This window comes from Cetorhinus maximus, chromosome 22 (assembly GCF_964194155.1).
Source record: "Cetorhinus maximus chromosome 22, sCetMax3.hap1.1, whole genome shotgun sequence".
NCBI lineage: Eukaryota > Metazoa > Chordata > Chondrichthyes > Lamniformes > Cetorhinidae > Cetorhinus > Cetorhinus maximus.
In genome coordinates this window covers 36,416,883-36,442,801 of record NC_135900.1, presented here as the reverse complement: position 1 = coordinate 36,442,801, position 25,919 = coordinate 36,416,883, and the positions used below count along the sequence as shown (strand labels likewise).

The 25,919-nt window shown below is 41.6% G+C and overlaps 1 protein-coding gene across 4 annotated transcripts in view; it reads right to left on the bottom strand.

Moving 5' to 3' along the window:
* The window catches only part of immp2l (inner mitochondrial membrane peptidase subunit 2), a 662,809-nt gene that overhangs the window by 256,875 nt on the left and 380,015 nt on the right, over positions 1-25,919 (bottom strand). Inside the window, exon 5 of one of the 4 annotated variants that reach the window (XM_078568098.1) lies at positions 18,780-19,006. The exons of the other annotated variants lie outside the window; for them this stretch is intronic. Coding sequence (XP_078424224.1) covers positions 18,815-19,006 — 192 coding nt within the window. The 3' untranslated portion in view covers positions 18,780-18,814. Of the gene's footprint in view, positions 1-18,779; positions 19,007-25,919 lie in introns of those variants that run through there. 4 annotated transcript variants of the gene reach the window in all.

Here is a 25,919-nt window from a genome sequence, read left to right as displayed (position 1 = left end):
TGGTCACCATTACTGATACTTTTTATTTAATTAACTGATTTTAAATTCCCCAGCTGTCGAGGTCGCATATGAACACATGGGCCTGATTTTAATTCTGTGTGAATGGGTGGGTTTTGAATGAGTTATAATCTTGCCCCACATTTACAGGTCATTAGTCCAGGCCTCTGGAATACTAATCCAGTAAAAGAACCATTATGCTATCATATTCCCTTGATTAGTATTCAGTATAGAATTCTTATTAAATGCTATGATGATCTGTAGCTACTAAAAATTTAAGTGTTTAGTATAGAAACGTAGCTTTTTGGAACCTATAGGTACATTTTGAATATGACGTGAAGACATATTTAGTCTAAGGTAATGCTGACCATTGTAGATCTCTTGTGAAATTGCTCACATGTTGTCAAAAGCATAATTGTAATCGTAATTGTAATTGGCTAAGATGAAGCTCTGTTTAATAGTCTGTCCCCTTTAAATTCACTAAAGTAGTCACTTTGGCTAAGTGACCTAAATAGATCAGGGGTTCCCAAATTGGGGGTGCAACAAGGTTATCAGGGGATGTGAGGACAATGACAACAGTAACTGACTAACTGAATCGCCAACGGTGGCAATGTAATACTCCACTCAAGCTGCTCCCCAACTCTGTTCTCTCCAAAATTCATGTATCTTCTGCAAACCAATGACGACTCTTTTAGTTGTTTTAAGTGATGACCAAAAGAGCTTACTAAAAATATTTTGAATAACTTCATTTTTCTTTACAGTTGCTAGATTTTGCTAAACGCTCATTATGGATTGTTTGTATTCATTGCTCCTTAGCAGTTGTATTGGGTTTTATCAACCTGCTTTATCTATGTTCAATTGGTACATTAATTATTTGCTGTTTTATAAATATTAAATTTAAGCCAATCAAATGCATGTGTGACACAAAATGTCCGTACAGAAAATGGATGGTTGGGTAGATACTGTAGGAAAATAAGGATTGAGAAAGTGTTGTTCAAAAAGGGCCTTGTAATTTGTTGCATAAGCTGCTAACCAGATTCAATATGGAGTGCCAGTCCAAATGTTGATTATTACTGGTCACAGAAGTGAGCAAGCAAGATATCTGGGAGTCAGAAAATTAAATTATGATGCCAGATTAAGAAAGTTAAGAATTTGTTCTATTTGAAAAAGGCAGAGGCCACAGCTCAATGACTGAAAAAGAGAGGAGGTAAGGAAAACCAGCAAGTACGTGGGTTCAGTGGTAATTTGGTGCATTTCTAGAGAGATACAGGATTGAGGCCAGGGAGGTAGGGTGGATCTGTCAAAAAAGGATGGATTTGTTGGACATTTTCCTGTTTCAAAATTTCTCATGATGTAAGAAAATTGGAACAAAATATATTGAAAATCCCTTACTCCAATTTAAATAAAGTCTGAGGAGGGGCACACCCAGTGAAGTGGACGTGCTGCTGGAAATCATTATTGTGGATATAAAATTACAGATAAAAGTAAAGATACTTTGTGTAAAGCCATGTAGCTTAGGTCTGCCTCTTCCTTTATAGACCTTACAAATGTTTCAACGCGGAATGACACGTACTTCTCATTACCTCTAACTGCTTTTAAATAATTTCAGAAAGTACCAGCATTTCTTTACTTGGGCATTTAAATTCTTTCGTGCTTTAACAGTGAATTAGCCATAATTAATTTGCTAGTGTGCTAAACCCTGTTAAAACAGTCACTGTTGACTTCATTATTGCTATTCAATAACAGCTATTTATCACACTTTATGTGTACCATTATCAGTGGAAGTGGAAATCATATCTTCACTGGTACTACACCATACTATAAGACCATAAGACATAGGAACAGAAATTAGGCTATTCGGCCCATCGAGTCTGTTCCGCCATTCAATCATGGCTGATAAGTTTCTCAACCCCATTCTCCCACCTTCTCCCCATAACCTTTAATCCCCTTACCAATCAAGAACCTATCTATCTCAGTCTTAAATACACTCAATGACCTGGCTTCCACAGCCTTCTGTGGCAATGAATTCCATAGATTCACCACTCTCTGGCTAAAGAAGTTTCTCCTCATCTCTGTTCTAAAAGGTCTTCCCTTTACTCTGAGGCTGTACCCTCGGGTCCTAGTCTCTCCTACTAATGGAAACATCTTCCCCACGTCCACTCTATCCAGGCCTTTCAGTATTCTGTAAGTTTCAATCAGATCCCCCCTCATCCTTCTAAACTCCATTGAGTATCGACCCAGAGTCCTCAAACGTTCTTCATATGTTAAGCCTTTCATTCCTGGGATCGTTCTCGTGAACCTCCTCTGGACCCTCTGCAGGGCCAGCACATCCTTCCTGAGATACGGGGCCCAAAATTGCTCACAATATTCCAAATGTGGTCTGACTAGAGCCTTATAAAGCCTCAGCAGCACATCCCTGCTTTTATATTCTAGTCCTCTCGAAATAAATGCCAATATTGCATTTGCCTTCCTAACTACTGCACCAACCTGCAAGTTAACCTTAAGAGAATCCTGGACTAGGACTCCCAAGTCCCTTTGCACTCCAGATTTCTGAATTCTCTCCCCATTTAGAAAATAGTCTATGCCTCTATTCTTCCTACCAAAGTGCATGACCTCACACTTCCCCACATTGTATTCCATCTGCCACTTCTTTGCCCATTCTCCTAACCTGTCCAAATCCTTCTGCAGCCTCCCCGCCTCCTCAATACTACCTGTCCCTCCACCTATCTTTGTATCATCTGCAAACTTAGCCAGGATGCCCTCAGTTCCTTCATCTAGATCATTAATGTATAAAGTGAAAAGTTGTGGTCCCAACACTGACCCCTGCAGAACTCCACTAGTCATGGCCGCCATCCTGAGAAGGACCCCCTTATCCCCACTCTCTGCCTCCTGCCAGACAGCCAATCTTCTATCCATGCTAGTACCTTGCCTCTAAAACCATGGGCTCTTATCTTACTGAGCAGCCTCCTGTGCAGCACCTTGTCAAAGGCCTTCTGGAAGTCCAAGTAGATAACATCCATAGGCTCTCCTTTGTCTAACCTACTCGTTAATATACTCCTTTCAAAATTTCAGTTTATACTTCAAATGGACACTTCTTGTGACAACCTTTTATTGGGGAAAGGAGAAAGAGTCAGGCCTGCCATATCAAGGCATGTGACGTCACATTTTGATGTGATTTTTAAAATTTATTCATGGGATGTGGACGTCGCTGGCAAGGCCAGCATTTATTGCCCATTCCTAATTGTCCTTGAGAAGGTGGTGAACTTCCAGGCAGTGGTGCTCCCATGCATCTGCTGCCCTTGGCCTTCTAGATGGTACTGATCGTGGGTTTGGAAGGTGCTGCCTAAGGAGCCTTGGTGAGTTCCTACAGTGCATCTTGTAGATAGTGCACACTAATGCCACTGTATGTCAGTGGTGGAGGGAGTGGATGTGGTGCCAATCAAGCGGTCTGCTTTGTCCTGGATGGTGTCGAACTTCATGAGTGCTGTTGGAGCTGCACTCGTCCAGGCAAGTGGAGAGTACTCCATCAAACTCCTGACTTGTGCCTTGTAGATGGTGGACAGGTTTTGGGAAGTCAGGAGGTAAGTTACTCGCCGCAGGATTCCTAGCCTCTGACCTGCTCTTGTAGCCACAGTATTTATGTGACTAGTCCAGTTCAGTTTTTAGTTGATGGTAGCCCCCACAATGTTGATAGTGGGGGATTCAGTGATAGTAATGCCATTGAATTTCAAGGGGTGATGGGTAGATTCTCTCTTGTTAGAGGTGGTCATTGCCTGGCACTTGTGCGGCGCAAGTGTTACTTGCCACTTGTCAGGCCAAGCCTGGATATTGTCCAGGTCTTGCTGCATTTGGACATGGACTGCTTCAGTATCTGAGGAGGCCTGAAAGGTGATGAACATTGTGCAATCATCAGCGAACATCCCCACTTCTGACCTTGGAAGGAAGGTCATTGATGAAGCAGCTGAAGATGGTTGGGCCTAGGACACTACACTTAGGAACTCCTGCAGCAATGTCCTGGAGCTGAGATGATTGACCTCCAACAACCACAACCATCTTTCTTTGTGCTGGGTATAACTCCAACCAGCAGGGAGTTTTCCCCCTGATTCCCATTGACTCCAGTTTTGATAGGGCTCCTTGATGCCACACTCAGCCAAATGCTGCTTTGCTGTCAAGGGCAGTCACTCTCACCTCATCTCTGGAGTTCTTTTGTCCATGTTTGAACCAAGGCTGTAATGAAGTCAGGAGGTAAGTGATCCTGGCAGAACCTAAACTGAACGTAAGTGAGCAGGTTATAGTAAGTAAATGATACTTGATAGAACTGCTGATTAACCCTTCCATTACTTTACTGATGATCAAGAGTAGACTGATGGGGCAGTCATTGGCAGGGTTGAATTTGTCCTGCTTTTTGTGTACAGGACATACCTGGGCAATTTTTCACATGACTGGGTAGATGCCAGAGATGGAGCTGTACTGGAATAACTTGGCCAGGGGCGCGGCAAGTTCTGGAGCACAAGTCTTCAGTACCAGTGTCGGAATATTGTCAGGGCCCATAGCCTTTGCAGTATCCAGTGCCTTCAGCCGTTTTTGATATCACGTAAAGTGAATCGAATTGGCTGAAGACTGGCATCTGTGATGCTGGGGACCTCAGGAGGAGGCCTAGATGGATCATCCACTCGGCACTTCTGGCTGAAGATTGTAGCAAATGCTTCAGCCTTACCTTCTGCACTGATGTGCTGAGCTCCCCCATCATTGAGGATTGGGATATTTGTGGAGCTTCCTCCTCCAGTGAGTAGTTTAATTGTCCACCACCATTCACGACTGGATGTGGCAGGCCTGCAGAGCTTATATCTGATCCGTTGGCTGCGGAATCGCTTAGCTCTGTTTATTACTTGCTGCTTATGTTGCTTGGCACTCAAGTAGTCCTGTGTTGTAGCTTCATCAGGTTGACACCTTATTTTTAGGTATGCCTGGTACTGCTCCTGGCATGCCCTCCTGCACTCTTCATTGAACCAGTGTTAATCCCCTGACTTGGCAGTAATGGTAGAGTGGGGGATATGCCAGGCCATGAGGTTACAGATTTACATTACTGTGCAACATAGTTGTGAGAGAATATTACAAATGCTTGCCAGAAAAATAAAAACAAAAACAATCTACTACGTTCAATGCTACAACAAAATTAATTGTGCTACAACTTTGGTCAACATACATCACTTAGAGGAATACACCATCCAGGTGGCTATTTCTTTCGGGGTGGGCCTAAATATTGAATAATAGATGGCTATTCATCTGCAGAGGTATCACAATTTAATACTGATTTTGGTCATTCACATGCAATTTCCAGAAGGTGATAGGAGGAGGGTGAAGACAATCAGGAACATCTCTTTTCATAGCTGACACAGTGATGCCTAGGCCAATTGTGGAATCCCCACAGTCACCCCAGGGACTTTCCTGTGTTAAACCTCAAACATCTGAGATACAACTAAGAATATTAGCATAACATTGCAAACACCAGGCTTTTACATACAGGGGAGTGGCTTCAATGTAACTGATTTCAAAAGTGGGAGAAATAGGGATACCAGTTTTTTTTTATTCGTTCCTGGGATGTGAGCATTTCTGGCTCGGCCAGCATTTATTACCCATCCCTAATTGCCCTAGAGAATGTGGTGGTGAGCTGCCTTCTTGAACCTAGCAGTCCATATGGTGTAGATACACCTACAGTGCTGTTAGGGAGCGTGTTTCAGGTTTTTAACCAGGCAATTTAATGGCAATATATTTCCAAGTCAGGATGGGACGTGGCTTGGAGGGGAACTTCCAGGTGTCGTGTTCACACGCATCTGCTGCCCTTGTACTGTGGGTTGCGAGGTGTTTTCAAAGTAGGCTTGATGAGTTGCTGTATTGCATCTTGTATATTGTACACAGTGCTGCTGTGATGGTGGTGGAGGAAGCGCATGTTTAAGCTGGTGAATGCGGGTGTTGGTCAAGTTGGCTGATTTGTTACGGATGGTGTCAAGCCTGTCGACTGTTGGAGCTGCACTCTTCCAGGCAAGTGGAATGTATTCCAGGACACACCTGATGAGCTTTGGGGAGTCAGCAGGTGAGTTACCCAACACAGAATTCCCAGCCTCTGACTGCCCTGTAGCCACAGTAGTTATAGAGATGATCCAGTTAAGTTTCTGGTCAATGGTAGCCTTCAAAATGTTGACGGTGGGGGATTCAGCGATGGTAATGCCATTGAACATCAAGGTGGATGGTTAGATTCTTGCTAATTGGAGATAGTCATTGCCTGGCACTTATGTGGCATAAATGTGACTTGTCATTTATCATTCCAAGCTTGAATGTTGTCCAGGTCTTGCTGAGATGATTGACCTTCAACAACCATGACCAGCTTCCTTTGTGCTAGGTATGACTCCAACCAGTGGAGAGTTTCACTCCAATTCCCATTGAAATCAATTTTGCTCGGGCTTCTTGACACCACACTTAGTCAAATGCTGATTGATGTCAAGGGTAGTCACTCTTAGTTCGCCTCGATGCACTGTGGCAGCAGTGTGTACCATCTACCAGATGCACTGCAGAAACTCACCAAGGCTCCTTAGGCAGCACCTTCGAGACCCACAACCTCTACCATCTAGAAGGACAAGGGCAGCAAATACATGGGAACACCACCATCTGGAAGTTCCCTCCAAGCCACTCACCATCCTGACTTGGAAATATATCGCCGTTCCTTCACAGTTGTTGGGTCAAAATCCTTGAACTCCCTCCCTAACAGTACTGTGGGTGTACCTATACCATAGGGACTGCAGTGGTTTAAGAAGGAAGCTCAACACCACCTTCACAAGGGCAATTAGGGGTAGGCAATAAGTGCTAGCCTAGCTAGCGAAGCCCACATGCCATAAAATTTAAAAAAAGTCAAGTGCCCCTGGCAGAACCCAACCTGAGCATTGGTGAGCAGATTTTTGCTAAGTGCCACTTGATAGCACTTCCATTATGTTGCTGGTAATTTAGGGCAGAATTTTGCCCCCGTTGGGGGGATGTTTAGGAGTGGTCACGTGGAGGCACGCCTCCAATCAGCACCCCCAATCGGCCAAATAAGGCCCGCCCAGCATGATGTTCGCAAGGAAGCGCTATGCACTCCCTGTGCAGGCGGAGGGAGGGGATTCCCTGAGACGAGAGTGCGCTCTTTTGCACATGCGCATGAAAGAGTGCACTCATCTCCCTGAGGCTAAGTGCTGCCTCAGGGAGATTGGCTCCACAATAAAAAATCTTAAAAATAGAAAAAAAAAAATTCCCTGACATGACCCCTCATGTGGCACTGTCACATGAGTTGGGACATGTCCATCAATGTTCAATCCATAAGACATTTCATAATACATAACACAGTGTCGCTGCATTTCTGTCTTTTCACTTGCCTGTTTCTCACATTCCAACTTGAGACTGTGATACTGAGCCTGTAAAAAATGGAACATATCCATTCAAATACACTTTTATTACATTTTTAAAAACCTACATGAAACCTCATCCCGCCCGTGGATGAGGTTTCCTGCTTTTACTAATGCCCGCCAGGGCTCCCGGACTGACCGTCCAACCGTAAACTTCAATGACTCTGTCAATGGCCACAAGCGGCTTCATTTTACGCTTAGGTGAGCGGACCCTGCCCCCTGCTCGCCAACCGGGAAATCCTGGCCTTAGAATAGACTCAGGGGGTGGTATTGGCTGGTTTGGCTTTTTCCTGCTATTTGTAAACAGGGCATAACTGGGCAATCTTCCACATTCTTGGGTAGATGCCAGTGTTGTAACCTTACTGGAACAGCTTGGCTAGGGGTGTGGCTGATTGTGGAGCACAAGTCTTCAGTATTACAGCTGGAATGTTGTCAATGTCCATAGCCTTTGCTGTATCCAATTTCTTCAGCTGTTTCGTGATATCACATGGAATTGACTCGAATAGGCTGAAGAATAGCATCTATGATGCTGGGGACCTCAGGAGGATACCGAGATTGATCGCATCCACTCGACAGTTCTGGCTGAAGATGGTTGCAAATGCTTCCGACTTGTCTTTTGCACTGACGTGCTGGACTCCCAGATTATTGGTGATGAGGATGTTTGTGGAACCTCCCTCTCTGGTTACTTGTTTAATTGTTCACCACCATTCATAACTGGATGTATCTGAACTGTAAGGCATTGATCTGATCCATTGGCTGTCGGGTCGTTTTGCTCTGTCTACCATTGTCTAGCATGAATGTAGTCCTGCTTTGTAGCTTCACCAAGTTGCCACCTCATTTTTAGGTATGCCCGGTGCTGCTCCTGGCATGCTCTCCTGTACTCAACATTGAACCAGGGTTGATCCCCTGGTTTAAAGGTAATGGAAGAGTGAGGGATATGTTGGACCATAAGATTACAGATTGTGGCTGAATACAATTCTGTTGCTGCTGATAGCCCACAGTACATCATGGATGCCCAGTTTTGATCGGTTCTGAATCTATCCCCTTTAGCACAATGGTAGTGCTACACAACACAATATGAAGATGGGATGTTATATCCACAAGGACAAAGTGGTCACTCCTACCAATACGGTCATGGACATCATGGATAGATTGCTGAGGTCAAGATCCAACAGGTTTTTCCCTCTTACTGATTTCTCATTACCTGTTGTAGGCCCAGTCTAGCAGCTATGTCCTTCAGGACTGGGCCAGCTCAGTCAGTAGTGGTGCTAGTGAGCCATTCTTGCTGCTGGGCATTGAAGCCCCCTACCTAGAGGACATACTGTGCCCTTCCAGCCTCAGTGTTTCTTCCAAGTGGAGTGCATGGAGGAGTACAGATTTATCAGCTGAGAGAGGGCATTCGGTGGTAATCAGCAGGAGGTTTTCTTGCTCATGTTTGATCTGATGCCATGAGACTCCATGGGGTCCGGAGTCATTGTTGAGGACTACCAGTGTCATTCCTAACTGACTGTGCTGCCACCCCTGATAGGTTTGTCCTGCTGTGACAGAGCATACCCAGGGATAGTAATGGAGCAGTCTGGTACAATGGCTGCAAGGTATGATTTGTGATCCTATAATTTTGTTGTTTGACTAGTCTGTAGGACAGCTTTCTGAATTTTGGCACAAAGTCTCCAAATGTTAGTGAGGTGGACTTTGCAGGGTCATCTAGGCAGGGTGTGCCTTTGTTCATTCTGGTGCCTAGGCCTGCGCTGGGTGATCCATGCGGTTTTGTTCTTTTTCAACTTTTCTGTTTGCTACAACTGAGTGTAATTGTGTTCAACCAGCCACTTCTGCCCAGAACAGTACTGCCACCCGCTTCCGGGTCCACCTGCGAGACCCACGCCACTGACATTAAATTCCACCCAGAATGTCCAACAGCCCACATTCAAAATACAACAAAAATAAAGATACAGCAGTGAGTTTCGTACTAGACCTAGCAACAGCTGTGGCCAGTCATTACCAGCTCTTTTTACCAGTCAAAATCAAGAATAAATTGTCCCTCCTGAAGTTAAATCAAACTGTTATCAATATAGAATGCATTCTATTCCTCTGTAATAAAACCCAATATTATCACAGTTTAAAATTACACGGCACAACAGTTTAATAGCTTTTCTATTCAATCTCAGGAGCTCATGGTCTGCCAGGACACCTGCCTCCATCAGCAGCAGCAACTTCCTGCTGAAGAAAAACTGCCAGGAACTTGACTTGCAGACATGTTGTTAGAATAATGCAGGCTGCAAGACATTTCCAGGACGTAATAACTTTGTCAAACTGCAAAGGAATTCTCTGATAGTTTGTAATGTTCATCAGCCACTTTGATGTGATGCTGCAGTTTATGTTGTGATCCTGGATACAAGTCTTTCACTGCTAACAGCTGAGTTTTAAATTAAGCAGATGGAACCTTAATTTGCAACAAATTATCAAATTTGGCTCCATTTGGAAATGATGATAATTATTCATGTGAATTTAAAAATGTTTCCTTTTGTTGATTTGTCCTTTCACAACTGTGAAAGTTTACGATCTGCCTGTCATCTTAGAGGCCACAAATCACAACTAAGGACAGGGAGAGGTACAAAGAGACAGTGTAAGCATACTACTTGGCTTAATCTCTACAACATAGTGCAGCTTGGTTCTAGGGATTATATTTTATTGCCTTGTGGCCAATCCATACTCGGGGCTAAAATTAAAAAATGATCTGCAGTCAAGACAAAAGCACCAAGCATTGCAATTTCTCCAACTGAGCATCACTATGGACAGATAAAGTTAGCAATGAGTTGTCAACTGCCCAATTCGTTTTTTTCTTAATTGCATATAATATTTCAATGCCTACTGGCAAAGAGGACAGTTGCTCAAGTAACTGACATAATAACTTACAGACTGACTTAACAATTCCTGCTCTATTTTACATAATACTCTTGTTTGGAAAAAAAATCTAACACAGCGGAGAGGATTTCCCCCTCAACGGGGAACAGGAGCAGCGAGAAACGGTCTGCCGCCGGCAATCGGGCCCCAACCGTGATTTTACACAGGCTGGCCAATTAACAGCTGCAGTTTGAGCGTGCGTGGGGTTGCACTCACTGAAAGCTCCCTGAAGGCACAGAGCTGCCTCAGGGAGCTGAAGATTTTTAAGATGAAAAATAAAGATTCGAAAAATAAGGAAAACATGTCCCCCCAACTATGACTCAGTCACATGACCAGGGGCATGTGAAAAAGGAGTTTAAACATTTCTTATTGTTTCTTCAGTCATTGCTGGAAACCTCATCCTGCCCATGAATGAGGTTTCGCAAAAAATGCAAAGGCCGCCTGGACTATTCGCCCACCCGCCAACCAGAAGGTTGGACAGGCAGCAAAATATTCATTTTAATTAATTGATTAATGGGCTTAATAGCCCTCTTAATGGTCGGCGGGCGTGCAGCCGACTCTCGCGCGTCCACTGACCGAAACATCGCATAAGTGCGCGATGACATCAGGACGCTGGTCCGACGTCACCGCGCGCTATTTCATGCTTGTCGTGTCGGGCGCGCACCCACACACCAAGCTGCAAACCCTGCCCAATGAGTACGATACAGTGTCGATTAAGCTGGAAAAGATACAATCAACCAATCCAAAATACTACTTAAATTTTCTGAAACATAACCCAATTGCTCTGAAGTGATGTCACAGCATATATAATAAATCTTGATCAATAACCCTTCTGGAACTAAAAGCTGAATCAAAGATAATCCTTGTTCTATTAAACAGACCTGTTCTATTGTCTAGAAATGTGCAGTGCTATTGTAACAATCAAATCATTTTGAACTAGTTTATTCACAAGGACCAGGGTTTTCCAACAGAATTACCAGGATTCTGATAAATTCATTTTAACTCAACACTGTTCCCAAGCCAAAGTGATATCATATTTTGGTAATTTGTTTTCTCTTGCTTCTCTTAGTGCAACCACAATTTTTTTAAAGTAAATACTTGATAAAAGTACTTCAAAATGTTTCCACAAAATGATTGTTTTCATCAGGTCATTTTGACAAATGGCAGCACACCACTCAAGCAGTTGATACACAATTCTTGGTTTCATGTTTCAGATGAGACCTAGCATCATTGGCTTTTTATGCACGTACTGAAATTCAATACCCATTACTTTTTGTACTTTAAAAAAAGCCGCTCAAATTAGCACGTAACATCACATCAGACATGATGGAGCATATAATGCCACAAAAGGAGCACTCATCAGATCTCAGAAGATAATAGGATTTAGAAAATATTGGGCTGTTAGCATCTGAAAAGACAAAAGATAACATCTCAGGTAGAGAACAGTTAATTTCAGATGAAGAACCAATATCTGAAACATAATCCTCCCTTTTCAAAAGCTCACAAACTCTTTGTATTTCCAGCATTTTCTGTTATTAGCGGAAATTTCCCATTTGCAATTCTTTTTTTTTACCAAATCTGCAATATAAGAGTGTTACTAATATGATTTTTTCGTAAACATTGGCATCTAGGAAGAAACTGGACCCTAAATCAGCATTTTGAATAGCGTTTGAAAAATCATCAAATCAAAAGTTTAACAGTTGAAAAGCGAAGTGTTTAAATATACTTCAAAACCAATACAATTTTTAACCAAACTCAGATTTATTCTCAGGATAACCATCTATTCTGGAATTTCAGGATTCATTCCATTTTCAGTTCTGATGAGAATGAACAGAAGGTTTTCCAGCGTCCAGCATCTGAAAAGATAGGTTAATGTTTCAGATAGAAGGCCTTCTTCAGAATTTGACAAAAATATTCTCTACCTGAAACATTACTAAATTTTCAGATGTGAAATTTTTTTCTCAGAAACTGGCAGAATTTGGCACTGCAGTTAGACACTTGAAACCTATGGGTGGTGGGACAGTAGTGTAGGTCCTTATTCCCAGAAATGGGTTTTCTTTTCAGTTTTGCTTCCCTAAAATTTATACTTAAAATGCAGAATTTCTGATACTTAAGCACATTAAAGGAGGTTGTGGTAATTATTCAATTTTTCTAAGTAACATATATATTTGTTGATTAATCCAGAATGACAGTCCTGCACAATACTTTAAGTGCAATAAAACCTGCTAGCATGTGACATGTGGTTTTAATGCAACATATCCTAAGCAGATACAAGATTAAATTTAGCCTGGTGATGTACTTTGTAGCCACTGTTGTCTCCAGGGACTAATTTTTGATTGTCTCAGGAGTCAGAAGGAATTTGTCAAAAGCCCCTGAATTGGTACAGTTTTTTATTAATTTATATTTTTTATATATATTCATTCATGAGATGTGGGCGTCACTGGCCAGGCAAAAATTTATTGCCCAACCCAAATTGCTATTGCGAAGGTGGTGGTAAGCCATCTTCTTGAATCACTGCAGTCCATGTTGTATAGGTACACCTACCGTGCTGTTAGGAAGGGTGGTCCAGGATTTTGAACCAACAACAGTGAAGGAAAGGCAATATAGTTCCAAGTCAGCATGGGGAGTGTCTTGGAGGGAAACTTGCAGGTCATGGCGTTCCCATGCATCTGCTGCCCTTCTCCTTCTAGGTGTTAAAGGTCACGGATGTGAAAGGTGTTGTCGGAGGAGCCTTGGTGAGTTGCTACAGTGCATCTTGTAGATGGTACACACTGTTGCCACTGTGCGTCGATGGTGGAGGAAATGAATACTTATTGTGGTAGGTATGGCTCCAACCGGTGATGAGTTTTCCCCCTGATTTCCATTGACTTCAGTTTTGCTTGGCCTCTTTGATGCCACACTCGGTCAAATGCTGCCTTGATGTCAAGGGCTGTCACTCTCACCTCACCTCTTGAGTTCTGCTCCTTTGTCCATGTTTGGACCAAGGCTGTAATGAGGTCAGTAGCTAAGTGGCCCTTGCGGAACCCAAAGTAAGCATCACCGAGCAGGTTATATCTGACTAGTGCTTGCTAGCACTGTCAACGACACTTTCCGTCACTTTGCTGATGATCAAGAGTAGATTGATGGGGTGATAATTGACTGGGTTGGATTTGTCCTGTTTTTTGTGTAAAGGGCATACCTGGGCAATTTTCTAAATTGCCAGGTAGATGCCAGTGTTGTTGCAGTACTGGAACAGCTTGGCTAGGGGCAAGGCAAGTTCTGGAGCACAAATCTTCAGTGCTATTGCCAGAATGTTGTCAGGCCCCATAGCCTTTACAGTACCAAGTGCCTTCAGCTGTTTCTTGATATCACATGGAGTGAATCCAATTGGCTGAAAACTGGCATCTGTGGTGCTGGGGAACTCCAGAGGAGGCCGAGATGAATCATCCACTCAGCACTTCTGGCTGAAGATGGCTGCAAATGCTCCAGCCAACGATAGGCTCCCCCATCATTAAGGATGGGCATATTTGTGGAGCCTCCTCCTCCAGTCAGTTGTGTAATTGTGCACCACCATTCACAATTGGCTGTGGCAAGACTGCAGAGCTTAGATCTGATCTCTTGATGTGGATTCACTTAGCTCTGCCTGTCGCATGCTGCTTATGCTGTTTGGCATGCATGTGTTGTAGCTTCACCAGGCTGACATCTCACATTTAGGTACGCCTGATACTGCCACTGGCATGCTCTTCTGCATTCTTCATTGAACCAGGGTCGATCCCCTGCCTTGATCATAATGGTAGAGTGAGGGATATGCCGGGCCACAGGGTTACAGATTGTGGTTGTATGCAGTTCTGCTGCTGCTAATGTCCCACAGCGCCTCATGGATGCCCAGTTTTGCAATGATATATCTGTTTGAAATCAATCTCATTTAGGATGGTGGGAGTGCTACACAACACGATGGAGGGTATCTTCAATGTGAAGGTGGGACTTCGTCTCCACAAGTAGTGGCAGTGGTCTTTCCTACCAATACTGTAATGGACAGATGTGTCTGCAGCAGGTAAATTGGTGAAATAAGTTCAAGTAGGTTTTCCCCTCTTGTTGGCTCCCTCACCACCTGCCAAAGGCCTAGTCTAGCAGTTATTCCCTTTATGATTCGGCCAGCTTGGTCAGTAGTGGTGCTACCAAACCACTCTTGGTGATGGACATTGAAGTTCCCCCACCTAAGGTACATTGTGTGCCCTTTCCATCCTCAGTGCTTCCTCCAAATGGTGTTCAACATAGGGGAGGTCTGATTCATCAGCCAAGGAACATGGTGCATGGTAGCCAACAGGAGGTTTCCTTTTCCATGTTTGACCTGATGACATGAGACTTCGTGGGAATCTAGAGTCAAATATTGAGGACTTCCAGGGCAACTCCTTCCTGACTGTATACCACTCTGCTGCCACCTCTGGTGGGTCTGTCCTGTTGATGGGACAGGGCCTACCCAGGGATAGTGATGATAGTGTCTAGGACATAGTCATACTCATGGAATCATACATTACAGACAATGTCAAGCTGCTGCTTGACTAATCTGTGAGACAGCTCTCCCAATTTTGGCACAAGCCCCAGATGTTAGTAAGGATGCTTTTGCAGGGTTGAAAGGGCTGGGTGTGCTGTTGTTGTTTGCAAAGCTTAGGTCAATGCCGGATGGTCCATCTGGTTTAATTCCTTTTTGATACAATTAAATGGCTTGCTAGGCAGTTTCAGATGGCATTTAAGAATCAATGACATTGATGTGGGTCAGAAATCACATCTAGGTCAGACCAGGTAAGGATGGCAAATTTCCAACCCTCAAGGGCATTAGTGAACCAGATGGGTTTTTACGACCATTGACAATGGTTCATGATCACCATCAGACTAGCTTTTTAATTCCAGATTTATTAATTGAATTTAAATTCCACAAGCTGCCATGGTGGGATTTGAACCCATGCCCCCTCTGGATTATTAGTCCAGTGAGATTGCCACTATGCCAGCGTCTCCCCAATTTTTACCCCTCCCAGCATATTAGATAGTTGCTGGGAAGCTTGGGAGCATTGAGGTTCAGTTGTTTATTTACAACATGACTGAATGGGACAGACTTGATATACCAGCTAGTCTTTTTCTGCTGGTCTTTTTTTTTTGCATGTTTATCTGTAAAAATAGGTTAGATAGGCAAAGAACAGGGGAATAAAGGGGCAGGGGAACAGAGGGGGCACATGAGGTTAGAGTTTGGCTCATGTGAAGGACTAACAAAAACAGACTATTTGGGCCAAATGACTTGCTCCTTCATTGCAATTTCAGTGTGACACAGTTACAGGGACTAGAGCATTATGTTCTAATGCTTACTTTTAACTCTGGAATCCGAGGTCAAAAGCAGTCCAGCAAACACAATAGTACATCCCTTTCTGTGGCAGCTATTTGGACTATTATGAGAATGTAAAACCTGGTCTCATTGGTCACTACTATGAGAAACAGTTGGTATAGAAACAAACAGCAGGATAAATTAAAACAGAGGGGTGTTTTTCATTTGCTCATAGGAAGTGAGCACCACTGGCAAGGGCTCGCATTTGTTGCTCTTCCCTAATTGCTCTTGAGAAGGCAGTGATGAGCCTTCTTGACTGTAGCAGTCCATGTTGCTTATATACATCCACAGTGCTGTTAAGAAGGGAGTTCCAGGATTTTGGGCCCAGCGACAGTGAAGGAGCAGTGATTTGGTTCCAAATCATGATGACGTGTAGCTTGGAGGGGAACTTGCAGGTGGTGGTGTTCCAGTGTGTCTGCTGCCCTTCTTTTAGGTGATAGAGGTCATAGGTTTGAAAGATACTTTTGAAGGAGCCTTGGCGAGTTGCTGCAGTTTATCCTGTATGTAGATCGCACAGGCTACTGCCATTGTGCGTGGGTAGTGGAGGATTAAATGTTTAATGTGGTGCACGGGTACTGGTCAAGTATGTTGCTTTGTCCTGGATGGTGTCGAGCTTCTTGAGTGTGATTGGAGCTGCCCTCAAGACAAGTGGAGAATATCAATCATGCTTCTAATTTGCGTCTTTTAGATGCTGGACAAGCTTTGAGGAGTCAGGAGCTGAGTTCCTTACTGCAGAATTTCCAACCTCTGATCTGCTCTTGGAAACACAGAATTTATATGGCTAGGTCAATTAAGTTTCTGGTCAATGGTAACCTCCAGGGTACTGACGGTGGGGGATTCAGAGATGGTAATGTTGTTGAATGTCAAGGGGAGATCATTAGATTGTTGCTGGAAATGTTCATTAACTGGCATTTGTGTGACACAGATGTTACTTGCCACTTATCAGCCCAAGCTTGAATGTTGTCCAGGTCTTGCTGCCTGTGGGCACTGACTGCATCAGTAACTGAGAACTTGTGAATGGTACTGAACACTGTGCTTTTAGTGATAAATTGTAGCTTCAGAGTGAGGCAAGGACCCATTAGTTTGATTACTGCAACAGACTGTGGATTATTTCATAGTGTCATTGGCGGACAAATTAAATATTTAATTTCTTGCTAAGGAAGAATATGCATTTTTAAAAATTCATTCATGGGATGTGGGCTTCGCTAGCTGGGCCAGCATTTATTGCCCATCCTAGCTGCCCTTGAGAAGGTCATGATGAGCTGCCTTCTTGAACTGCTGCAGCCCTGTGGTGTAGGTACACCCACAGTGCTGTTAGGAAGGAGGTTCCAGGATTTTGACCCAGCGACGGTGAAGGAACGGCAATATATTTCCAAGTCAGGATGGTGAGTGATTTGGAGGGGAACTTCCAGGTGATGGTGTTCCCTTCCATCTGCTGCCCTTGTCCTTCTAGATGGTAGTGGTCGTGGGTTTGGAAGGTGCTGTCAAAGGAGCCTTGGTGAATTCCTGCAGTCAATCTTGTAGCTGGTACACACTGCTGCTACTGTGTGTCGGCAGTGGAGGGAGTGAATGTTTGTGGATGTGGTGCCAATCAAGTGAGCTGCTTTGTCCTGGACAATGTCAAGCTTCTCGAGTGTTTGTACGAGAAGAAATGAAACCCAATCCCCAGTTCAGCACATTTACCCAAAAGTGTGCTGAAGTGCCATAAGGTACACTTCATATTCTAATCAAATACACTCCTTTTCTTATCAAGTGTCTTCAGCTGTTTTAAGTTACAGTCTGTATTCCAGCATCTTAAATATCCAAATGAGAGTTGCAGCAGACAACTCTTAAAATCTATTTTTAACCTTATGGAGGTCAGATAACCATCACTCAGCGATTGAAATGATTGAATCATTGCACCTTTCACATGACATTTTTCTTTCAAATCCCTTGGGTTAACTCGGCTGACATCCTAGCTTAAATGGCTGAAAGACAATATTCACAAATGTAAGGCGTTTAGTGCATTGTATGGAAATGTAAAGTGGCAGTTAGTAATAAGTAGCTTTGTAGTTGCCAAATCTCCAACCTAACCTTGTAGTAATCCATAAATCAAAGCTACTTTGCAGAAACCTAGGTTTTCTGTCATATGAAATTTTAATCACTGGTTGAAATCTCTGGATGCTTTCGGTGTTGGTCAACATCTTTAAAAAAACAGCCTAAGGACCAACGAAAAGCCAGCAAGGTCAGTCAAATTACCAGCCATCAATTCTTTATGTAACGCTTGACTAGCATTTATACTTCAACAAGAGGATCAATCAGTGGCCTACTTTGAGAACAGCATTTATTATGAAATACAGTATTTCACCATTGTGGAGATCTTTTCATCAATTGAACACAGCTCTTAGGCCTCCTAGATTTGTGAAGATATATTGAGGATTGAGAATCCTACATATCAGATTACAGTACTGTATGTATTTAGTTACTAATCATTACGGCATCATTTGCCAGTGCAAAATGCAGTGTAGTAGAGATGTAACTTGGAATCAAATACCCAATCAAAGATCAGGAATATTTACACTATCTTTAATTTATTAAGGAGATTACGATACGTTGCTTCACCAACAGATTGCTGTTCACACCATTCCCATGAGACGTCAGTTATTACTGTTATAATGAACATTCCAATCTATTTAGTGCTGAAACCAGTGAACACTGATTAAAGAACAAGGCATATTCAGACATGTCAAGACTTTACTTAGAACAGTTGGTTGCTAGTACAGTTTTGGAGTTTATCGATAGAATCAGTATATCCATAAAAATAATCCAGCATGGACCTCTGTAGGCTGCAATCCATATTATCTCCTTTCTCATCTGGTCTAAGAACTTTGCACTTAGAGCTGTGATCATATGAATAGATGGTGCATGAAGGACTGGCTGAGCATTCTTTTTAAAAAATAGATTGGATCTACTGTTGGTTCAGTGTATTGAGCCAATGAATAGCTGAGCCATAAGGCTAGAAAGATCCAAGCTTTTATCTGATCAACATTAGCTGTACTACAGCTAAGATGGCTGTATGGCTGCTGCAATTGGCGTCAACATCCTGGATTACAGAGGGGAAACCATCCTGGGCTCTTGCTTCAAATTATGACACACATCCTCTGGTGGCAATGTATATCTGTTGATTTGGATGAGGACAGAAACAAGCTCCTCTACTATGGATAAGTAGCCCACTGACAGTCACCCTCAAGACTCTGGCAAGAATAATGGCAATATGTATGAGGTAGTACCAAACAAACAGCAGTCTTGGAATCATATCCCAGGAAAGAGTCAACACCTTAGGAGGGGAAAAATGAGAAAAGAAGATCAAAATGGACAGAATGGAGGATGAGAAAGTCCTGAACATGAACAAGCTGATAGGCTGGTTACACCCATTGAATGGCTATTTTTTCCTCTTTCCTTCTAATGTTCAATCCAATTACTTCTGATTGATTTATCTACATATTCATTGAATATACAAAATGTTTAGCCATGGAATACTCTTTCTATTTAATGACTGAAAAGGACCCAATAATTCTCAAGTAATTTATGTGGAGGCTCTTCAATCATTGAATGAGAATCCTATTTCATGGTTGAACATTTCACATTGCTTGTATGATGAGTGACGTTTCAAAAATTGCATGAAATATTAAATGCTTTGAAACCACATTTGCTAGATGAACATTTACAGACTGCACAGTCTTTCTGATTATGTCAGCACGACATGTGAGGATTCTATTCACTGAATGGCATCATTAACCAGGAGAAAAATTTTAACTGCGGGTGTGGAGATTCCAGCTATATTACTGAAGAGAACATAGTTCCAATCTTCATAATATTTCATGGATGAGAACCTCAACCATGAAATAACTTATTGGAGTTTTTGTGGGTCATTTTCTGATACACGATACAACGAACAGCACATTGTACTGTAATAAAGGGTGCTCATGTTTTCAGGCAGAGTTGTGCACTGGAAAGATACTGTGCTGGCATCTTAAATTCATTATAGGATCATATAGCCACTTTTGTTGGTTTAATCAACGTACTGTATACGCTGTGAAGCTTTGGGTTACATAACCAGACAAACATGTAGGCCAGTACAAGCACCCTGAGATTATGCTGGCATTGCTAATTAGTGTGACATTGATAAGGTTTTTTGTACCTTGTCGGTAAGCACATATAATAGACTAAAGAGGAAACTCTGACAGGAGAAATGCATACTACACAAATGTTTTGCTTGCTAGGGAACCAATGCCTGGATCCAAAAGCTGAGGAGTTTCTCCTCAGTGAACCCTCCTTTTTTAACAGAGTACAAACTCAATTTTATTATTATGCTTTGGCGATTTTTATTCAAAAAGAGCAAAGTACTTACAATTTTCATGTCTATATTATAATTTGAGATTAGAGAGCTTGGCTAATTGGACATATGTTTAGCTCATTTAGCTCACTAGCTAAATTTCTTGTTGTCCGTCATCTTAAGACTATAAAACATGGTGACATCAATTCCTCAATTATTCAAAAATAGATATTACTCATCAAAATTATTTCAATCATGTTTTTGTTAATTGACAAATATTGCAAGAAATATTTAAAAATTTAATGTTGCCAGTTAAAGCAATTGAACAAAAATGGGTTCTTTCTTTTGTATGCTATGCTAATCATAAGCTAAACTGATAGGAGCAGTTCAGAGGTTTACTAGACTAATACCAGAAATGGGTGGGTTGTTTTATGAGGAAAGGCTGGACAGATTAGGCTTGTATCCACTGGAATCTAGAAGAATAAGAGGCAACTTAATTGAAACCTTTAAGATCCGGAGAGGTTTTGACAGGGTGGATGTGGAGAGGAAGTTTCCTCTTGTGGGAGAATCTAGAACTCGTGTTCACTCAATTAAGACAGAGATGAGGAGAAATGTTTTCTCTCAGAGGGTTGTGAGTTTTTGGAACTCTCCCTCAAAAGGCGATGGAAGCAGAGTCTTTGAATATTTTTAAGGCAGAGCTAGATAGATTCTTGATTAACAAGGGGGTGAAAGGTTATCAGGGGTAGGCAGGAATGTGGGGTTGAGGTTACATTCAGATCAGCCGTGATCTTATTGAATAGCAGAGCAGGCTCAAGGAACTGAGTGTCCTACCCCTGTTCCGAATTCATGTGTTCGTTTAAAGTACCAATAAAACATACCTTTATTATCATAGGTTTGAGCTTTATTTGTTAAAGCAAACAAAATTTTTGATTTTGTTTTCCTTCATTGCATGAAAGGTACATTGCCTCATGAGAAATGATTAGCAAACTATTTTGATGGGAGGGAAAGTTTGAGGGTGAACAGGCAAAAGAGCTGTACATCATTTTTGCCATAACATCGCAGGTAAGAGATGTGACTTGTTTCAAAATAATTTCCATAATTGTTCGGTATGTATGGATGTTTGGAGACATTGTACTACCATTGGATGGCAATACACAGGCCCTTATTTTGCACGCAGCTAGGGTTTTCGCCTCCAAGTACAGCCTGTGCACTGACAGCAGCCTTACATTGTATAGCTACTTTGGTTAACAGGCAGTCCACATGTGGCCAGTTAGTTACAAAAAGAACTTGCATTTATATAGTGCCTTTCAGCACTTCAGGACGTCCCAAAGCATTCCACAGACAATGAAATAGTTTTCAAGCATGATCAGCATTGCCATGTTGAAACTGCAGCAGACAATTCGCAAAAGCATGCCCCCACAAACCATAACAGGCAATTGACCAGATAAAAACAAAAAACTGCGGATGCTGGAAATCCAAAACAAAAACAGAATTACCAGGAAAAACTCAGCAGGTCTGGCGGCATCGGCGGAGAAGAAAAAAGTTGACGTTTCGAGTCCTCATGACCCTTCAACAGAAGGTTCTCCACCGATGCTACCAGACCTGCTGAGTTTTTCCAGGTAATTGACCAGATAATCTGTTTCAGTGATGTTGATTGAGGGATAATTGATGGTCAGGGCTCCAAGGAGGGCTATCCTGTTTTTCTTGGAATAGTGTTGTCGCATCCTTTACGTCCGCCTGAGAGGGCCGGTGGAGCCTTGGTTTAATCAGCAATAACATGAAGGAATATCCATCCTTTGCTGGATAAACATATAGCACTAAACCTGGCAGAGAATTCTTATCAATTCAAAGGAGGCGAAGATACCATTAGTAAAATCTAGTAGTTTACCTGGGGAAATGAAACAGGCATACAAGGTGTCAATGACTACCTACTGTAGCTACCAGCCTCTCCTCCAGCTGTCTTGGCTTGGCATATGTAGTCAAAAGATGAGATAAATTCCTGAATCTATTAATAATTAACAGACTCTTTCCTGATAGGGCAAAGGCCTGTGATAATGAACTTGCAGCAAAGTTAAATGTGGTCATATATGTCATGCACATAGGATGAGTGAAGCATACAAGATCTCCTAAGTGAAGAAATACCAACTCGCATCCCAAGCTATGACCTGATCAAAATATCATTGTCAGTTCAATGGACAACCAGGTACAATGTTGCCATGTGTCTATGGTTAGAGGCAAAATGACCTAATGAGTATGTTTTGTGAGCACAGTGCCGCATAAAATCTATACATAAATAAGCTAATCTCCTGTCCACTACCATTTTATAGTCAAGAACGAAAGTCAGATTCAGAAGTGTACATACTGTCTTAAGAAATTATCTACAAATGTGCTGAATGAGCAGTGGCCAGAGGTAGCATACATATCATCTTCATTGGAGATGGGGAACAATGCAATTTCTAGGTCTTGATAGCCTGGGTGCTTAAAGCAAATATGTTGAGTTGTGTACATACTTAAAACATTAAGCAATCACTTTATATTGTAAATGTGTAAGAAATTTATTCCAGAATTTGCTATCTCTCTAGACCATAGTTTTTATCCTATTGGAAGTCTATTCATTCTTGGCAGAGCATTACTAACTTGTTTGTGTGAAATGGCAGCAATAAACTTGGGAAGATACTGTAAATTTTAATGAAGAAATATTTGATTCTCAAATTCTTGTATCTCATAGGATCTAATGGGAATCTAAATGGTAATTCCAAAATTCATTAGAATTTTAATAACATCATGCAGAAGTAGCCCAGTAAAAGGTCATAATTTTGTGGCACAAATACCTATTTTTAATCAAGTCATAGCATCAAGAGGTTCAGATGTCATTAACTGCAAGAGAAAAGGTCAAATAGTTTATCAATGTCAACTGAACCCTGAGGCGTCCTTTGTAATTATAACTTTCTTATTCATTGTTATTCTAGTCCTTTATGCAGGTGGAGCTCACTGGGCAGTTTTATTCAATCTTTTGTCTCTTTTAATGTCAGCATTATTAAAAGAACATTTTGAATAATTTAGCTTCAAATAACAAGCTAAATTAAGTTGTGAAGATGAAACAGCTCTAAATTTAAACTGTAATTCAACCAGATTGTATAAATAGGGTTTATTGTATAGTGTGATAGGCTGTGGGACTTCTTTTGTGTGTTACTTTTTCTAGATATTGGTTTTAATATCCTATTTCCAACTGACTGAACAGATCTTGAGAAAGGATTTAGACAGTGAGGAATATGCATTTGCAAACAAAAACTCAAATGACTGTTGCCGAGGAACTTTACTGCAGTTAGAGGAGTACAAGTTCTGCTGACATTTAAAGATCGAGCACAATTATTTGACTCAGCATAAATAAAATGAAGTTGGCCAAGTACAGAATTTATGTATTTTTTCCATTGCAATTTTTGATTAAATTGCCATACCCAAATTATAGTGGTTAACACTGACACAAAATATACAAAATAAAATCTTAATACAGCAATTCAAATGCTTTTTTAGATATTGTTAAATAATGCAATTGTATTTTGGCTTACAAGCTAAGGTTGTATAAATATAGTAAAATTCTAGACTCTGAAATAGCTTAAAATGACAATATTCACATTAAACTATGTTTTCATATAGTACCTTGTCCTTATCACTTTTCTCTTTTAATCAACTGCATTCCTCCACTACTGATCTTGATCTATATGTTCTCGTATTTATTCTTTCCTGTCAACATTCATTAAGGAAACTACATTCAAAGAAAACATTAAACTGATAATGATCTTAAAAACAGCAGATAACTATATTTTCTGTGATATTTAAAAATCATAATGGCCTGTTGAAGAGAAGAAAATAAATTTACCAATGCTTATTTTAACCTGTCAAGCATTTCAATAGCTGCTGGCAAAATAGGGAAAGTAATGTAATACAAAGTCTTCAAAATGTACAGTGCTACAAATACAGACATGTTCCATTTGTCAGTGGGCTTGTCTTACTGCTCTGTCACAATCCAATATTAAGGCAAAAAATGTGATTTCATGAGTTTATTCTTAAAACTAAGTCAAAAATATTGTTGCTTTCATGAGTTAATATTGGAGTGTAAGATCAATTTATTTCTTTTGAGGTCATATATATTAACCTTTTGAGTACTGCATGTTTTTTGCAGCTTTGCACACACTTTTTTTCCGTCATGTCACTACCATAAAGCCATTCTTTATCTTGCCGCTCAGGTGAATGTAAGAGATGTCAAGAGACTTTGAATCTTAATTCCTTTGATGATTGTTTCAAGGTAGCTGTCAAAATGGGCAATTTGAAAAAAAATAGTTGGTCCTGGAAAGTACAAATTGCCTAGTTTTAGAAATTAGCAAATTGTCTAGTATATATATATATATAACCAACTTGAAATAAAGGATTAGGTTGGTGCTGTAAATTTCATTTACTGGAAACTGTCTGAGGTTTACTTCCTCTAGAAGCGAAGCCAGTGGAATTATTAGGTAATGGTAGCTAAGCTGGAAAGGGGTCACGGCCAGGTGAGACCTCTGCAATAGTGGGAGAGTAACTGGATACTAAAAACAAGCAAGCATACTACAAAGCTAGATTTTCCCACTAACCTTGCCTAATTAAAATGGTTGCTGAAATGAGAAAGTTAATTAGTGCGTGGAAGTAGAATAGAAGTTAATTTAGTGAATCATCCATGGTTCAATAGTCTGACAAGAAATTAGGCTGGATAACCATAATGAACAGCTTATTATCAACCTTATGGCCAGAATTTTCGGTCCCGCCCCTGCTCGCCGAGGCTTAAAATGACACGGGGTGACATCGGGCATGCATCCTGACGTCATTGCACGTCATTTAGATTTTCAGTTCGGCGGGCGCGCAGCCAAGTCGGCTGCATGCCTGCCAAACTGTCAAAGGCCTATTAAGGCCATTTAAAAACTAATTAAAGCAATAAACTGAGCTGCCTGTCCAACCTTAAGGTTGGCGGGAGGGAAAAGAGCCCAGGCAGCCTTCGCATTTTTCATGGAACCTCATCCATGGGCAGGATGAGGTTTCATGGAGTGCTTATAAATTGAATAAAAATGTTTATAAAAATTCATTGACATGTCCCAGCTCACTGTCACATGAGGGGACAAGTCTTTAAATTTTTTCTTTTCCTTATTTAGCTTTTTATAACTTAAACTAATCTCCCAAAGGCACCTGTGCGAAAGAGCGCAGGCCTCGACTCAGGGAATCCCATTTCCACCCGCACAGGGAGCGCTCAGCACTTCCAGGCACGCGTCACGCTGGGCAGGCCTTAATTGGCTTGCCTATGTAAAATGGAGGCACGGACCTGATCAGGGGCGCCAATCGGGTTCGTGCCCGGCCCTGCCCGCCCTCACACAACGTCTTTGACAGGGGGAAAATTTTCCTCTATGAGTAGCTCTGAGTATAAACAACTGATAACAGATTGGAACAAACAATGAGGCTTCTGAAAGTTAGTTTGAAGGCCGGAAATGGGATGTTTTAAGGGAGTTATGAGGTTGACCGTGGGAAGCAGCACAGGATGAGATAAGGGAAAAGTGTATAAAATTATAATTGGTCAAGGACAGAAGCTGTGTGTTATGGCTATGTAGACCCCCAAAAAGTGGAAAAGAACATAAGGATGGGCTTCTATCCCATGGTTTAAACAAAGAACTCAATGCACCATTGGACACTTTTATTGTAAGAAGAACTTATACAGGACGATTAAGTCCTGTCAATATCACATGCAGGTCTACTCTACAAAAAGGTATAAAGGATGAGTTTTTGAAGGAAGCTATGGCAGTAGACAGTGCAGAGAAATTCCTAAGGGTAAGTCAATGCTGACTTTGATCTAACATTCTTGGATAGTTTGAGAAGTTGTGAAGGCGTAAGGCAT